This window comes from Carlito syrichta, unplaced genomic scaffold (assembly GCF_000164805.1).
Source record: "Carlito syrichta isolate Samal-C Ts95f unplaced genomic scaffold, Tarsius_syrichta-2.0.1 Scaffold304030, whole genome shotgun sequence".
NCBI lineage: Eukaryota > Metazoa > Chordata > Mammalia > Primates > Tarsiidae > Carlito > Carlito syrichta.
Genome location: NW_007248126.1, coordinates 387,507 through 406,279, shown reverse-complemented (window position 1 = coordinate 406,279; position 18,773 = coordinate 387,507). Strand labels below are relative to the sequence as shown.

The 18,773-nt window shown below is 35.2% G+C and overlaps 1 protein-coding gene across 2 annotated transcripts in view; it reads right to left on the bottom strand.

The window, feature by feature from the left end:
- The window catches only part of LUZP2 (leucine zipper protein 2), a 323,334-nt gene that overhangs the window by 78,456 nt on the left and 226,105 nt on the right, over positions 1-18,773 (bottom strand). For both annotated transcript variants that reach the window (XM_008059417.1, XM_008059418.1), the window contains exon 7: positions 6,444-6,518. In XM_008059417.1, coding sequence (XP_008057608.1) covers positions 6,444-6,518 — 75 coding nt within the window. The remainder of the gene's footprint in view (positions 1-6,443; positions 6,519-18,773) is intronic.

Here is an 18,773-nt window from a genome sequence, read left to right as displayed (position 1 = left end):
GATGACATTTTGGAATTTATTTTACTTTATTTTATTTTACTATAAAAAGTCCCTTAATCGGTATTGTAGTTACTGTCTTCTTATCTTTGCTCCACTTAACATATCACATATCTAAACATTGGATTTATAAGAAGCTTAAGGTATATGTAGGCATAATAGACAACTATGTTTGAATAATTATTGAATTCGGAAGCTGAAAATAAGTAGGAAACAGTTTCTAGTTAATGACTTTTAATATCAATTTTTAGTAAATGTTATTTGAGTACTACACTTATTTCAGTGGAACATTGAATAGGATGTGCATATATATTAGATTTCTAATTATCTCAACTTTGGTGCAGTCCCACAGGTCTCCTGATTTTGCCAGGATCACCTCAAATTAAGAAAGTCAGCATCACAGAATGTCATCTTCAACTTCTCTCCTTTCACAGCCATATTGTGAACTATCTGTTTTTATGTTTTGACCTATTCTTAACCTCTTAGTTTCGAACTTAATTTCATTTTTAGACCACAAAATGGCAACATGGCCTTCTTTCTTAGATTCTGGTTTCAGTCTTTGATTGCATTGTAGACTTTTTTTTTCCCCCTGTCAGAGATTACAGATTGCTGTGAGCAGCCATGCCCTAATTTGGTCATGTTTCTCCTTAATCCCCATTAATTACCTCTAAATTAATAGAGCCTATTACTTATGCTGCTTGGGTTTGGCTTGACCCAATTCCAGGAGCAAAACCCAAAGAATAACTTTACACCACCATGTCACTCCTTTTTCATTTATGCTGCTAGGTGTCATGTGTTTTGAACTGCAGGCTACTGTTCACTTTGAAGTTTACTCAAACATGATGTCACCTAATAAAATATGATGTAAACCATGAACATTCTTGTTTTTTGCCCGTTTTGTTCACTCCAGCAAACCATTTTTCTCACTTGTTTTATCACATGGTAATAAAATGAAATCTCCCTAACTAAAGTGCTCTGTTTAACACAATGTCCATTATTTGTAGCTCCTCCATCCCAATCTCATTCCCATCTCAGAGCTTTTAGATATACTGTCTCCTCTGCCTGCAGATCTAGTCTTCCAAATAGCCACACTGAAACCGCCACTCTAAGTGGATGTCTAAGATATGTGGGCAGTCAACAGACACATGAAAAAAAATGCTCAGCCTCACTAATCATAAGAGAAATGCAAATTAAAACCACATTGAGATACCACCTAGCCCCAGTAAGAATGACTATCAATAATAAAACAAACAACAGCAAATATTGATGAGAATGTTGAGAAAAAGGAACACTTGCACATTTCTGATGCAAATGCAAACTAGTGCAATCTCTTTGGAAATTGGTGTAGTGGTTTCTAAAAGAACTAGAAATCGACCTTCCATATGACACAGCAATCCTCCTACTGGGTATACACCCAGAGGAACTCAAAGTATTCTATAAAAACATAACTGCATGTGCATGCTTGTTGCAGCACTATTCCCAATAGCAAAGACAGAACCAACCATGCTGCCTATGGAAACTGAACTGGCTAAAAAAAAAAAAAATGTGGTGCATATACAGTATGAAATATTACACAATCATAAAGAAGGAAAAACATACGGACTTTGCAACAACTTCGATGGATTTAGAGTCTATCATCCTGAGTGATCTATCACAGAAACAAAGAACAGAGTACCACATATTATCACTCATAAGTGGACCCTGAACATTTACTATAATACTACAAGAAAAGTATTGACAGTAGCGGGATATTAGCAGGAAGACACAACTTCAGTAAGAGTCCCTGATCTCAAACCAGGCAAAGTAGGGACCAAAAGGAGACCCAAACGTTACCTGTGTGATGTCCACTTGTAGACCTAATCCTGAATTATACCCCACATCTTTAAAATAATATATATATATTGGAAAAAGCTCCGGTCACCCTTTCCAGGAATACTTCTTCCTTAAAATCTGCATTATATTTTCTAATTTTATGTCTTATTTAACCCTTACCATCATTTCAAATCACCTTATTTTTTATATGTTTATTTGTTCTTGTTTTTGTTTTTGTTTTTTGAGTTGGAGTCTCACTCTGTCATCTGGGCTGAAGTGCAGTGGCAAGCTCATGGCCACCACAGCCTTGACCTGCTGGGCTCAGGTGATCCTTCCTCCTCAACCTTCCAAGTAGCTAGAACTACAGGCATGCACCACCACGCCCGGCTAATTTTTCTTGATTTATTTTAGAGATGAGGTCTCACCAAGTTTCCTAGGCTGGTCTCAAACTCATGGACTCAGGCAATCATCTCATATCGGCCTCCCAAAGTGCTAGGATTATAGACGTGAGCCACCACACCCAGACTACTATTTATTTTTAACAGTATGGAACTTATTTGTGGGCTGGTGCCTCTTTTGTCTCATCACCAGTTTATAGTTTAATATAAAGCAAATCCTCCAGAGGCTGCAGGCCAGTTACATGAAAAAATAATAAGATAGTTCTCATTTTATTTTGTGCATTTGATAAGAACATTATCATTTCAGATATAAAAATACCAGCATTTGTGCTATGTAATATAAAAAACATAGGAAATAATTGCTTATACTCGCACACAATCTTAAGAAAGTGAGAGATTTAGAAGGTGTTTTTTTGTGTGTGTACATTAGTACTTTTCTCAGAAAAATGCATTTTGCTCTTGAAAGGACAGTGGTGCCCCTAATTTCTACTCTCTAGAAAAATAAAAATTAATGAGATAATTGTCATTTTAATCTTAATTTTTGTACTTGAAGACACTAACTTCTCAGCTGATAATTTTGAAAAGACCATGAGGTTTTGAAAAGACCATGGGGCTGTGAAGCCAAAGACTTTCTCCCCAACTTGATTTCTGTTGTGAGATCAGCTCGATATGCCCTTGCAGGCATTCGATGTTTTTATATCTCTGCTGTAGTGATTTTTAGGTCCCTTGTGTTTAGAGCAACTAGCATGTTCATTCATTTACATCAGGTCTTATTCAAGTACTTAACTATAAACTATTTATCACACTACTGCTAGGTGCCAGTAACATTCTGTTACTACTTAGTTATGGGAATTTGTATACATTATCAACAGTGAGTCACCTGTACTATGAAAGTAATCATGCATGCTTTCCTGGGAGAAGTTTTGTGAGGGTCAGATGCTATATACAAATTTTTTTGTGGATATTTGATTTTCATACCATAAAACTGTTTTTATGTTCCTGTAGCTAAGGCTAACTATATACAATTCATGAGATATTGCCAAATAAATGATTGTTTGGAAGCCCAAGATTGATTCTTCGCCCTTGATATTATTATTATTGTTTATATTGGGATTACAAACTGAGATTTCTTTCTTTAAATACGTGATGAGAAATAAGTTGTACTGTGAAGACATTATTCTCATATTATTTTAAAGGTATTTTAGGTTATATGTAACCCAGATATAACACTCTTAAGAGTTACTAATCTGAAATGTATAAAAAAGTCTCATATAAAAATGATAGAGAGAGGTGGAGAACAATTTCATTAAAGTGTAATTTGTATCCATTTTGAAGTAAGCTAGCAATTCTTCCTGACTTTATGGCTGTGGTTCATGAGTCTCATATGTATTATACATGAGATTTATTAAAAATCACCCTCCAGTAATACGAGGTGCTTTTATAGTTACCTAAAGGAGTTGCAAGATTCTGAAGGTTAAAGAGGGAATAGTTATTGCAGAGAAACAATCTCTGTGATCTCGTTCACTAACAACAAGGCCTAAGCTTACTGGGTGTCTTGCAGGCATTGTTCCTAGTTCTTTACTTTTTGGATGCATATCATTTTCCCATCACCCTTAAAAAGTAAAGTGTATTATTAGTCTCACTGAGACAAAAAGAGTTTGAAGGATTTGAACATGGTCATTCTGTGGAAGTGTTATTATCTGAGCACAGGCAGAGTGATGCTGATGGCCATCACTTAACCACTGCAACATCCAGCCTTCCGTCCTGAAATCTGAACTGCCGTATGGCATGGACTGGGTAAATAACAATGGGGGTTGGGAAACGAAATTGGAAAGAAGGAAAACACAGAATGGGTAAGAATGAGTGAAACTAAAGATGAAGGAGCAATTCTACATTAATCTGAGTTCTGTGTGATTAGACCATTCCTTATGAACCACAGGAACTTACAAAATACAGATTCATTCTCTATACTTCTATCGCCTCACTCATGTATCAGCATAAAATTGTTTCCTAATTGTTGATGCTCAACAAAATTGTCAGAGATGTGGAACCCAAGATTGTGTCTCTATTTTTTATTTCCCAGAGCACCTAGCAAAGGATGGTCACACAAAAGGCATTTCAAAGCTATTTAGTCACTGACTGACTAAAGAGTTATATGAAGTAAAAACAAGGAAAACATTTAACGGGAGGAAGAATGCTCTAAGAGTCAGAGATGGTAAAAACTCAGAAAACACCTGGCTGATTCAGAATCATGGAAATTCAGTGTCTTTCTAGGACTTACAGTGTACTGTACAGAATTTGGTAGTAATGACAGAATTTTTTTTTTAAAGATGTCTAGTTGAAATTTAGGATTATAGATGCCTTCAATTTTTCGATTCCATAGATTCCATGATGAGCCACATATCTTTAACAAAGTAATATTTTGTAGCATGAGTTGGATATGGTCAGAGATTAGCATAAATTGGTATAAATTTATTTGTTATAAATTTAAAAAAATCTATAAAGTTGGGAGCTTGGTAAGGTGATATATACTGGACTTAATCCACAAAATAGCAGGCAGACTTCCCTAAAACTATTAAATATCAATGATTTGCATCAATTAATACATAAAAAGACAATAACAAAGGAGTAAAGTTGTTAAAGGGTCTAATTATTCTTTCAAAGTCCTCACTTGTTCCAAAGTTCTAAATAAATGGCATTAGTATTCACAAAATGTCTTAAAAATTCCACTACCACAAGGCATTCTAGATATCTATTTGTTAAGTTTGCTGTTACCTATGAAATTTTGATCATACCAAAGTGAGGAAATAAGTCTCTGTGAGACACGAGTCTCTGAAAAGGAAAACTTTAACCTGGTCCTTCATATCACTTTTTAATAAGGATTCTGTGGAAAATACTAGAAGAACTCCAAGAGAAACAGCCTTACATGTTCTATCTCCTTTATCTTATACCAAAGCACCTATAGTTCAAATTGGTGGTTACGGGATGGCCTCCTATATTTACAAATTGCTAAATATATACAGCATATTATTAAAAAAGAAGTCTATAATGCAGTCATATTAATTGCTTAATTGCCTCAGTAAAGTTTTTACTAAGCTGTGCAAACAGAATACTTTCATTAAATTTAAAAAAACATAAGGGCATATAGAGAGCAAAATAATATCAGGTAAATATCAATCTGAATTAAGTGTTAAAAAGCATAATTTTGGTAATATAATATATATTATTTGTCATATATAATGTTATACTGTATAAAATTTTATAAAATATTTTTATGTATACACATACATATAGGAAATATATGCTATATAATATACATTATATATGTATTATATATTTAACATATATACATATATAATGCATATAGATAATACGATATATATGTGATTGTATAAATTCAAGATTATTTGCATCTCTGCAATTACTGGAGTATAACATACTTGGGATATAGACGTGCAATTTGTCAGCATCCTTAGTGTCATTTTAATTAGTCTTTCCACAAAAGGCAATTGTACTCATGAATTTTATGTGTACATATCTTGTGTTTCATCTATTTATGTTTATGTAATTTTTTAAAATGTGTTTTGCATATCTGAGCAACGTTAAGCTATTATAAATAATTCTGATTTCACCAATGTTATATCTGTATATTAATATTAATCCAAATTAATATTGCATTTTGATTATCATTTCAAAAATAAAGTGTAGAAAATATGTATACTAATTATTCTAATAGAAAGCAGCTAAACTAGTTTCATTTAATATATTTTTCTTTTAAATTAATACAAACATTGCTACATTTACTGGCCTTGTGCATAATTCGAAGTAGACATGGGTAAGTAAGCATTCTAAGATATTCACACTTAAAAACTGGTTATAACAATTTGATGTCAATGATTACCTTTATTAGCTTCATAACTCATTTATACAGAGTTAATATATGGCATCTTCATTGGAACTTTAAAGCATATTTATGCCTGGTGTTATAGAACTAACATATCAGTTAAGGTGATTAATGAAGCCATAAACTCACAAAGACCTAGACTTCAGTCAATTTACTATAGCAGGAAAAACAAAGAAAGATTTGGATCCCCAAAATAATATCACATATTCCTGAATTCTTTAACTGTCTTTTATGCACAGCATTTGGAGTTGCATTAATAAATCAAAAGAAGCAATGAACCTACTTTTTTTTTATAAAGCCAAAGTTGTAATATTTCATGGATGTAAACTTACCCTGTCAAGAGCTGCTTTCTCTAATTCATTTTTGGCAACAGCTAATTTTTGTTCCAGATCTGTGAGCTGTTGGGCCTGTAAAATAAAAAAAAAGATAAATGCTTTTCAGTAAATTCTATGATTTCTCTTTCTACTTTAAGTATCAGTCATTCATTGCCAAAGAATATGTCTAAAAATAAAAGAACAAAACATTGTTTTGTAAGCTTCATTTAGAATTCATGCTCAAAATACTGTATAGCACGATCATTTGAACAATGTGCGGAAAATGGTACATTCTGAATAAATATACACTAAGTGCTTCACTAGACCAAAATATTCAGTTTCACAGATATAACTCAAGTCCTTAAAAATACCTGTGATTTAAACCTATCACTTATATTTCTAGTTGGTATAGACTGAACTTTATTTTCCTAAAATTCATAAGTTGAATCCCTATCACATCAATGTGGCTGTATTTGGAGAAAGGGCCTTCCTGGGGCAATTAAGGTTAAGTGAAGTCACAAGAAAGAGGCCCTAATTCCTTAGGACACATGTTCTCATAATGAAAACACACACACACACACACACACACACACACACACACACACACACACACACAAACGCGTGTGTCTGTGTATATATATTTCTGAGTTCACAGGGGAACAGGCCATGTGAAATAGAGAGAAGATACTGTGTGCAAGTTAGGAAGAGCCCTCACCAGAAACCAAATACATGAATACCTAATTCTGAGACTTCTAGTGCCCAGAAATATGAGAAAAATACACTTCTGTTGTTTTAACCATGTAGACTAAGGTATTTTGTTATAGCATCCCAAGCAGACTAACGTGCTAGTATTCACTCTGTACTTATTATTGAATGATAACCAGTAAAAAAGGTATGCTAGGGCACTTCTCTATCCTAGCATACCTCTGTACCATTGTAATTGCCATAATGGTATTGTTAAAAGTAAAAAGCATCGACTTTAGATTAGGAAGGCATATATTCAAATCTCACCCCTACCACTTACTAACTGTATTGTCTTTGATGAAGTACTTGGCTTTTCTAAATCAGAAATTATACTTTTCTATACCATACTACCAGGTCGCAAATGAGAAATATGAAGTGAAAATTCCATTATCAGCGTACTTGTAGCATTTGCAACACCTTGGTTCATTCTATTATCATTTCATTTTTCCATTCATCCTTTAATTAATCCCCATCCCCATCATCTCTACTATTCCAGGCATTGTGCTATGTGCTAGACACTGGGAATTACAGACATTACTTAAAAAAAAAAAAGTATTTCTCCTGAATAAGTAAAAAAAACTTATTTTCTCAACTTGTTTATTTTGATTGTGGTAAACTATTGAGAGTGAGAATAATTAAATGCATTTATCTTAATTTGCTTTAAAAATGCTGCCATTTTATTAGCAATGAAAATGCATTCAATCATTTCATAATTCAAAAAATTGCTGAACTTTAAATTTAAATTAAAAAAAAAACAGTCTCTGTACTAAGGGTATAATGATGAAGAAAAAAAATTCCCTGTCCTTAAACAGAGACTGGATATACGTTGTAAGATCAGAGAGTGACAATCACTATCAAGAAAATAAAGCTAGGACAGGAAATAGACAATGTGAGAGGTTGTACTAATGGCCAGCATCCCAAACCTTCATCTCCCTTCTTGCTTTAACCACATCCTTGGCTATGTGACTTTTACAACAGTTCCGTCAAGAGGTAAAGTATATTTGCCTTTCTTCTGATTCTGATTGAAAGTTACTTGGTCAATGAAATGCAAATGACTTTTATGATATTGGATGTGGTTTCTGGCCCTTCTGACATCTCCATGAGAAGGACTTGTGACTTTTAAGGTAGTTTTCTCAAGAGGAAAAGTATATTTACTTTTCTTCTGATTCTGATTGAAACTTGGTCAATGAAACGCAAATGACTCATGATACTGGACGTGGTTTCTGGCTCTTCTGATATCTCCACAAGAAGGACATGACTGATCTAACCCGCTGAAGCAGAGCTGCCCCAGGTAGATCCCTGTGATTAAGCCTAGATTAGAGTCAAGCTGCTGGTGAATGAGTCACCCAAGATCACTGACCTCCAGCCAACCCACATATGTGTACAATGTATTGATAAACGATAGTTGCATTCAGTCTCTAAGTTTGGGTTTTCTGTTTCACAGTAAAAGCTAATTGATATAGATAAGAGTTGTCAAGAAAACTGTTCGGACAATATAAATTTTAGTAGACACAGAAATGATGAGAAGAAGCAAATCATGCTTAGAATTGTTGAGAACTAGCAATAGAAATACACGTATTACTTGTAGTGAAGGGCAAAGGCAGACTATTCAGAGCATATTGAGCAAAAGCCAAGCAGTATGAAAGAAACACAGGGAAGGGAAAATAGTATAGTACCTTATTTGCCATGGTAATAATATTAGTTTAAATCACTGAACAAACAAGAAATAGAAGAGGATTCCAAAATTAAATTTAAATTGCATGTATTCCATTTTATGAGCAGAAATGTTATCCGCCATAAATACATAGGACTACTTATGCATAATTCTCTCCTTTTTTTCTGTGCAAGAAAATGCTAGCTTCTGAAATTGTACATGGCTATTGAACAGTGTTTACTCTCATTTTAGAGAAACAACAGAACAGCGATGACAGGAGATGAACTCAGAATTCGAAAACTGGAATTTGAGTTCTAGTTCTTACCCCTTACTAACTTTAAACACTTGGGGCAAGATATTTAACCACCCCCTGCTTCAGTTTTCTCTTCTATAAACATGAAGATGGGGGCAACCCCATCGGATCCCCTCCCGCTGTGAGAGTTTTTTGTCCTCTCAATAAATTCTGCTTTCTCAAAAAAAAAAAAAAAGATGAAGATAGAAATAGTACTCGCCTTATAATCTTGTTAAGCAAATTAAATAAGTTAATATCTATAAAATTCTTAGAATAGCACCAGGCCCATAGTAATATATGAATATTTGATCAGTGATATAGTTTATTTACCTGCCACAAATACACCATAAAATATAGCTCTTTAGGAAGCTTGCATAAAGGCAAGAAGAGTAAACTGAACAATATCCTACATCCTTAAAATAAAAATAAGAAAAGAAAAAAGAACAGAATAAAGTTTAATTGCAATGCATTCCCAGGATTTCAATTAGTTACTCTTTCTAGAAACTTACAGAACCTGGTAAAATCCAGCCAAGAAATCTCAGGCAGCAGAAGGTTACACAAAAGGCAGAGAAGAGTAATATTCTGCCATCATAAAGGACAAAATTATGAACTTCACAGCAACTTGGATGGACTTAGAAGCTATAATACTGAGTGATCTATCACAGAAACAAAGAACTGAGTATCCCACATTCTCACTCATAAGTGGACCTTGAACAATTAGTGTAATACTATAAGAAAACGATTGTCAGTAGTGAGAAACTGCTCGGGGAGTGGAACAGGATTGGCAGTAGTGGGAATCTGCCAGGGGAGAGGGGACACACCCTATCAACAAGAGTACCTGCATAATGAACATTTGTATACCTAATCTTGAATTGTACCCCACATTTTCAAAATTAAAAATTAAAAAAAATAAGAAAAATAAAGAGTAATCACAGAAATTGCAGATACTGCCTCCTATCTTGTGATACTTTGGTCTTAGTTTGGAAAGAATCAGATGTTGGATTACATCACAAATAGTGGCCATTAAATTATATATGACAAGAACATTGTATGAATGTCAAACCATCAGAAGATCTAGAAAAGACAGGAGACTTTACCAGATAGTGAATGTATTAGATATAAGTAAATTGAGTTAAATTGAGAAAGCCCAATCTCTTATAAAGTAAAGAACACGATTGATTCAGAAACTCTAGCAATAGTTAAGACTAGCTTTCAATCACATTCAATCATTAAATAATATTTTATGATGTGATTCATTGTTCTCTGACTAGGAAACATCATTTGTATGCATACGGTTGAAAGTACACTTGGGAGGAAACAAGCATATAAAGTTAACATCATTGTATGAAGTTCTAGTTGCTAAAATGAAGTTGTGTGTAAGCTGAAACTGAGCAAAAAGGGAAGAACTTCCTCCTAATAAAAGTGACATCAAATGACTAGAACATTTTTTTACTTATATGTGCATTTACCATTCGAGACCTACAATAGATTTAGAAGCTAGGGTTCCTATCATCAATCTGAATTGACTTTAATAAAAAATTATCAAATCTAGAACTCCAAATTTTTATAAACCATAAAATTCTGGCATTTGGTGTGGCTCCTGGCCCAACTGATCTATGTGTGGTGCCCCGGGGGTGTTCCTTGTTATTTTTTTCTCAATAACTATCCTTAAATGGAGCTCAGTTATAAAGGATAGCACAAGTGGTGTGTTTAATACTCAAACTCTTTTTTCTTCTAAGAATCATCAAAGTGCAGCTGTGTTGTATGAAGCAGAAAAAAGGATATGAAGCTAGTTAGTCACATTTTATCTGAAATATCAATGAATCACTTTATAAAATGCTGACAAGTGGCTAAATTTGCAAGTTTCTAGTTCACCAGTCATACATTAGGTTTGTGGTTCGATATTTCTGTAAAACTCATTGATAAAATTTATTTTAATTCTTTCTTTACCCAATTTCCTGTATATAAGAATATCTATGTATCTTCATTTTAATTTTTCTAATTAATTTCACTGAGTTTTATAGAATATAAAAATATGTATGCCCTACTTTTCTCTAAAATGGACTTGAGACAATCTTACATTAAAAATAATAAAATATTAAACACAATTAGAGCATACTAGGTCTATGGGGAAAATGTGAAAATAGGTTTCATGAATGAGAAGTGAAGGTAGGGGTTGGGATAGCAGAAGGAGCACTAATAATGGGGTCATGACTTCCATCTATTTGTCTTGGTTGAACTGAGAATTCTGTTCCATGACTTTTGGCAGCCAGGTATAAAAGGTAATGCTGTTGGCTTGGAAATTCTCACAATCAAAGGTCATGAACAACCCAGAGACAAAGAAGGTGCAGAATGTTTCCAAGTAATAAGTCCTAAAGTAAAATTATTCAACTTAGCAAGCCATTTTCATCAGGAGCCAAGAAAATAAAGTCCAAGTTCATGGTTCATCTTCAACAAAAGATAACAACTTAGAATATCTCCTAGATATGAGAGAGTAGAACTTTTCCCTCACCACTGAGTCTTAACAGTTAGCAGTGTCACACACAGTATCTTTATTTAGTATATGGTATTATTTCCAGCTTTTTCAAATGAAGAAACTAAGATAAATTTTAATAAAATTCCTTTCTCTGTGTCACACAGGGGGAAATGGCAGATTTGAAATTTGAGCCTAAGCATTCTGGATCCATAGCTAGTACTCCTACTCACTAAACATATGAGTATACATAATTTATAACTAATACATTTGCAGATATTCTCTGACATGTGCTCAAAATTTATTGATAAAGTATATAATTTAAAATATGTGAAGAACACTTACAAAATTGGAGGAATTTTGTGTGTTTAAGGGTTTTATCAATTCAATGAGGATAATGAACTTATCAAATAGATACTCTCAATTACTCAGTAGGGTATACTTAGTAGCTGGTGAAAAAGTGATGAATGCACTGAACTATTATGTAAGATTCAGTCCATCTCTTAGTATATAGGAAGTACATTATTCTTGTCTAGCAACACAAGCCTTGAAGTTGTACATACTACTCAAGCAATATAATTCACAACACTATATCACCACCATCATCTCTATATCCCATTTTGCCACAGAGCTAAGGGGCAGAAATTCAACAATCCCTAAGTGCTTCTTACTCCCACCCAAACAAAATTATCAAGTTACAGTATCCAGATTAAATTTAACTATTATATTTTTTGATGTAACATCTGCTCATGTCAACAACAACATGGAAGCAATACTGGGAGACTTGGCTTTGAAAGACAATATACATACATAGGCTAAATTTAGATACCAAATAACAAAGAAATAGCTTAGCATTACACCTAATTATAAATGCTATTAAAAGTAAATTTTCATCTCCCATAATTATAAAGTTCAACAAGCTTTTCCTTTGGGAAATAAGAGCAGACATATTTACATTTCCTCAAATTTATTTATTTATTTATTTACAAATCACACTATACTGTCATTATATGTACATGTATATGCATATGGCATTTATTTCCAGTTAAAGAAAATTCGTTGTGGATAATTTTTTAAATTTATTTTTATTCTTACCTTGATATTGATTCCCTTTCTCCCCTTGAGAACACATAGACTTTTGGGGTAAACTGCCTCATACTCTTGTTAACCCATAAATTTAGGTGAAATTTCAATTCCCAGTTCTGGACATGGGACTATATTTTCTTAAAGCAATCATTCTATCTCAACTCTCGAGCCAAATTATTGTGCTTGTATTTAGATAACTAATTAACTTCAGGACAGAAACAAAAAGATATTTACTGATGTTTTCTAGAATAAAAGTTGACTTACTTTTTTTAAAATCTAAGTGAACAGAAAGTGTATTCTTTCTTACTCTTTTTAGTGTAGCATGAAGATGTTTTAGTTCCAAACTCAGATACACGTTATTGCTAGAATAAAAGACAAACATGTGAGACTAAAACTGCCCTAGAAGAAAACAAAACATCAAAAATAGAAAATAAAAACATAGCAGGCTCTGGTGACTTGGAAAAGTCCTTCAAACCATGTACAAAACTAATGTTCCTTTTGTTTTCAGTTAATTTGTAAAAATAATACTCATTTTTAAAATTAAATTTTGAGAAGTCTGGGATCTATTCTAGATTCTGTCATGTGTCAGCAGTGTGAATCTGAGAATTCAATTATTTCTGGGCATCTACTTTCTCATCCGTAGAATGAGTACTGAAGCTGGATGATATCTCATCTCATTCTCCCCCAATTCTAATATTAAAACAAAAATTGGGGGACAAGATGGCATTGGATTTGGCAACACTGTGAGAGTCTCTGTGAAGGTGAGTGAACAACAAAAAAAAACTAATCTATGTCTGTCTGTGTGCAAGTGGGTGAGCAAATGTCCAACTGAGGGGAGACACGGGATCAGGCACCCAAGGCCATCATGCAGAAATGGCTACAATTTGCCAATGCTCTGAATTCAGCACCTGCTGTGCACAGAAATATCCACCCCTCCCTCCCCCAGGGTGTCTCTCAGGAAAAGGCAGAAGAGATCACCTGGAACATGACCCACACCACCGCCTGCAGCAACAGGCCAGGGACTGGTACCAGGGACAGTGGAGAAAACACGGGGAGGAAATCTGGAGCTGAGTCCCACTGGAGGAAAAAAAAACATAGATGCCACCATTTTCTCTGTCCTGGAACTGGGCAGAGACCTGCTTTATCTTGCCCAATTCTGAGCTGCTTGCATCCTGAGCAGCCTGCACCCTGAAATCGAAGGGTGATCTCAGCACTCCTCTTAAATCGACTAGCATTTGCCCAGATAGGATACTCCAAGTGCAAGATACCGGAAAGACAGACACCTCATTCCACACTGAAACAAACAAGATGCATGCCATTGGAGCGGGAGGCCTAGTGGCAGATCATTTGGGAGCTTTTCCTGGGAAGATCTGCTGGAGTGAGCTTAACACTGGCAGTGAAGGCCACAGAGGAAATGCAGGGAGGAAGCCTGAGACACACTCTCAAGAAAGCAGTGGAGAGAGCCTTCCCTGAACCCGGGCAGGGCTCCAGAGCCTTGCCACCAGATTCTGGTATCTGCAGACTGGTAACTACTGGGAGGGGAGCGATAGATCCTGGCAGAAAAAGTGAGCAGACTCTAATGCCTGGGTAGAGAAGTGCTACAGGGCGGCCTCTATGTAACAGCAGAACTGCATCTTGACACTAGTCACTGATCTCTACGTTTTGTTGGGGCTGCTCTTTGTGACCTTACAGAACATTGTCCCCAGTGCACAAGCCTTGGCAGGTAATGGCAGATGAATAACTCCAGATGATCCACTGTCCACCCTGAGCCAGCTGCTGGCCAATAGACACAGACACCAGAACTGACAGAGAAGGAGCCTGATGGCAGAATTAGTTTGTTTGTTTGATTATCTCACTTGGTTGCTTTGTTTATTGGTTGGTTTTCTCTTTTCGTTCCTTTTTCTACTTCTTTCTTTGTCCTCTGCTTATGTTTTTGTGTTTTTTTCTTTCTTTTTTATTTTTCAATTTTTCTTTCTTCTTTTCCTTTGTCCACTTTTTATTTGTTCCTTCCTTCTCTTCCCTCTTTTCCCTCTTACACCCTATCTTGGACTCAGGGGATATGCAAGCATACCCATTGTAAGGTCATATTGTGCAGAGACAGAGAGTGAGTCCCAGCTGTCCCATTCACCAGATAGCAAATGTTATGACCTACCCAAAGTTTCTGAATCCTTCCAGCCCTCCCCATCCCTTAATAAGTGCTCAAAATTATAAACATACGGCACAGTGTTCCACCCCCATCTCTACTAAATAATTGAACAAACTTGGAGCCCTGGCTCAAGGAAGGAAAAAGACAGAGCAAATTCAGAAGTGACTGCTTCTCCATGTTCCACCAAGCAATGGAATTAAAGAGAAAGATAGGAAAACTGCTACAGATGACCAATGAAGAACTGCTAGTTACTACCACAGCCCCAGCAAAGAGTTAGTGCTAGAAAGAATGGCTACTAATGCACAAAGAATTACTATCTCCGAGAATGACAGTACGCAGAAGATACTTATGGAGATCAGAGATTCATTGGATAGAATGGATAAAAATCAAGAAATGCAAAGGTTAAAACTAAATTAAATTGCAACCGAGCTGGACAAACTCAAAACAGAGTAAATAACACAATAACACAAATAAATAATTTCATCTAAGAAATAAATAACAAACTGACAAACATGGAAAGCAAAATTGACAAAGCAGAAGAAAGAAACTCAGAGCTGGAAGACAAAAATATGGAATTAATTCAATCTATTAAAATATAGAAAACAAACTTAAGAAGAAAGAAGAAACTCTCCAAGAGATGTGTGATTTTATCAAGAAACCAAACCTACATCTTATTGGAATACCTTAAATAGAAGGAGGAAAAGAAAATACCTTGTAACAAACACTCCATGAGGTGATTCAAGAAAACTTCTCTCATCTGGCCAGATCTGTACAAGCACAAGAGATTAAGAGATCCCATGGAAGACATCTTATGAGAAGGCTAACCCCTAGACACATAGTAATTCACCTATACAAAGTAGGAATAAAAGAAAAATTCTAAAGGTAGCAAGGGAAAAATATCAGACATCTACCAATAAGAATTGCTACAGATTTAGCTGCAGAAACAACACAAGCCAGAAGGAATTGGATCCAAAACTTTAATGTTCTCAGACATAAATGATTTCAACCAAGTATTTTCTACCCAGCCAGCCTAAGCTTCATTAGCAAGGGAGGATTAAAATACTTCCCAGACATCCAATCCCTAAGAGAATATGATGCTTTGAGATCAGTTCCACAGGAGATGCTTAAAAAGGTGCTGAGCACAGAAGAAAAAAAAAAGAGAGAGAAAGACCATATGCTTTCACAAGACCACAAACAAATACAGAAGCAGCAGAACACACAGAATATCCACAAAAATGAAAAACACACATATATGAACACAAACGCTAAACATAACAAAACATTATGACATGAACATTATGACAGGGACAAACAATCACATTTCAATAATCAGGCTGAATGTGAATGGACTAAATGCACCACTGAAAAGACAGTGGAATGGAAAACTGGATTAAAAAAAAAACAAAAAAACATGACAACTAAATTTGCTGTCTCCAGGTAACTCATCTCACTGCAAAGTACACACACAGAAATTTGCTGTCTCCAGGAAACACGTTACTACAAAGGACACCCACAGACTCAAAGTTAGAGAATGGAAATGAATTTCCATGTGAATGGATGACAAAAGAGGCAGGAGTCACAGTCTTACTATCAGACAAAACAAGCTTTAAGCTATTGGAAATTAAAAGCAATTAGGAAGGACACTACATAATTATAATAGGTTCAATCCATTGACAAGAAATATCCATCCTAAACATATATGCACCCAACACAGGTGCACCAGCTTTTATAAAGCAACTAGTAAGTAAACTAAAAAAAGGCATTGATTCTAACATTATCATAGTTGGTGACTTAAATACCCTACTAACAACCCTAGGTATCATTAAGGCAAAAAACTCAACAAAGAGATCAGGAAGCTCAATTCAATGCTTGATCAAATGGAATTAGTAGATATCCACAGGACACTCAACTCAACAATCACAGAATATATATTCTTTTCATCACCACCGGGAACATACTCTGAGAGCAACCACATCTTCGGCCGTAAATCAAGCATAAACAAATCCCACAAGATTGAAATACTGCCATGTACCTTCTCAGACCACAGTGGAATAAAAATCACCAAAACAAAATTCCCCCAAATCCCACAAAGACATGGCCACTGAACAGCATGATGCTGAAGACCTCCTGGGTCAACACAGAAATCAAAACAGAAATTAAAAGATTCCTGGAAACAAATGAAAAGAAAGAAACAGCTTACCAAAACCTCTGGTGTGCCATGAAATCAGTACTGAGAGGAGAAATTCTATCATTATGAACACACATCACGAGAATACAAAGAGAACAAGTTAACAGCCTATCAAATCACCTAAGGGAGCTGGAAAGGCAAGACCACCAAAACCCTAACTTCAGCAGAAGAATCCACATCAACAAAGTAAAAGTTCAAATACAGGACATAAAAGTCAAAAATACCATAGAAAAAAATCAACAAAACAAAACGCTGTTTTTTTGAAAGGATAAACAAGATTGATGTACCCCTAGTCAGAATTACAAGAAAAAGAGAGAAAAAGCCCAAATGAGCACAATCAGGAACACAAAAGATCAAGTCACGCTTTCTTTACCCAAAGAAATACAAATGATAATCAGAGATTACTATGCACACCTGTATGGAAACAAACATGATAACCTAAATGAAATGGAGGACTTTCTGACATCACACAACCTCCTAAGGTTGAAACAAAAATAAATGGAGATACTAAATATACCAATAACAATCTAGGAAATTGACTCTGCCACAGAAAAACTACCTACCCCCAAAAAACCAAAAAAGCCCTGGATCAGACGGATTTCCAGCAAAATTCTTCAATACATATAAGGAGGAGGTAATAGCAATTCTATTGAAAGTATTCTAGGCAATCAAGAAAGATGAAACTCTCCCCAAATCATTCTATGAAGCTACATCACACTGATACCTAAACTGGGTAAAGATCCAACTAATAAAGAGAACTATAGACCAATATCCCTGATGTACATGAATGCAAAAATAATCAAAAACATTCTAGCAAATCAGATCTAACAACACATCTCAAAAATCAACTGGTATGAACAGGTAGGTTTCATCCCAGGATGCAGGGTTGGTTCAACATCTGCAAGATCATAAATTTAACTAAATATATCAACAGATGTAAAAACAAGAACCATATGATTATATCATTAGATGTGGAAAAATCTTTCAATAAAATCTAGCACCCCTTCTTGATAAAAACCCTTGAATACCTAGGCATAGATGGAACATACCTCACAATAGTAAAAGCCATCTATGATACACCTACAGTCAACATATTGCTAAAAGGACAAAAATAAGTAGTATTTCCCCTGAAAACCAGAACAAGACAAGGCTGCCCATTCTTACCCCTTCTGTTGAACATATTCTTGGAATTCCTAGCTACCGTAATCAGAAAAGAGAAGAAAATCAGGTGTTTCCCAATAGGAAAGAGGAAGACATGTTATCCCTCTTTGCTGATGACATGATACTATACCTCAAAAATCCAAGACAATCTGTCAAAAAACTCCTGGCATTGATAAAGGATTTTTGCAAAGTCTCAGAATACAAAATAAATATGCCAAAGACAGTCACATTCATTTTTTTTCCTGGATGTTCTAGGTTTATTGGGGGCCAGGAGGCCAGATAGTCACATCCTTATACACCAACAACAAACCGGGAACCAAATAAAAAGCACAATCCCATTCACAATAACCACAAAAAAATGAACTAACTCGGCATCTTCCTAACTAGAGAAGTGAAAGACCTTTACAATAAAAATTACAAGTCAGGCTCGGTGGCTCAGCCTGTAATCCCGCGCCTTTGGGAGGCTGAGGTGAGTGGATTGCCTGAGCCCGCGGATTCGAGACCCGCCTGGGCAGCGAGACCTCATCTCTACAATAAATCAAAAAATCAGCCGGGCGTGGTAGCGTATGCCTGTAATTCCGGCTACTTGGAAGGCTGAGGCGGA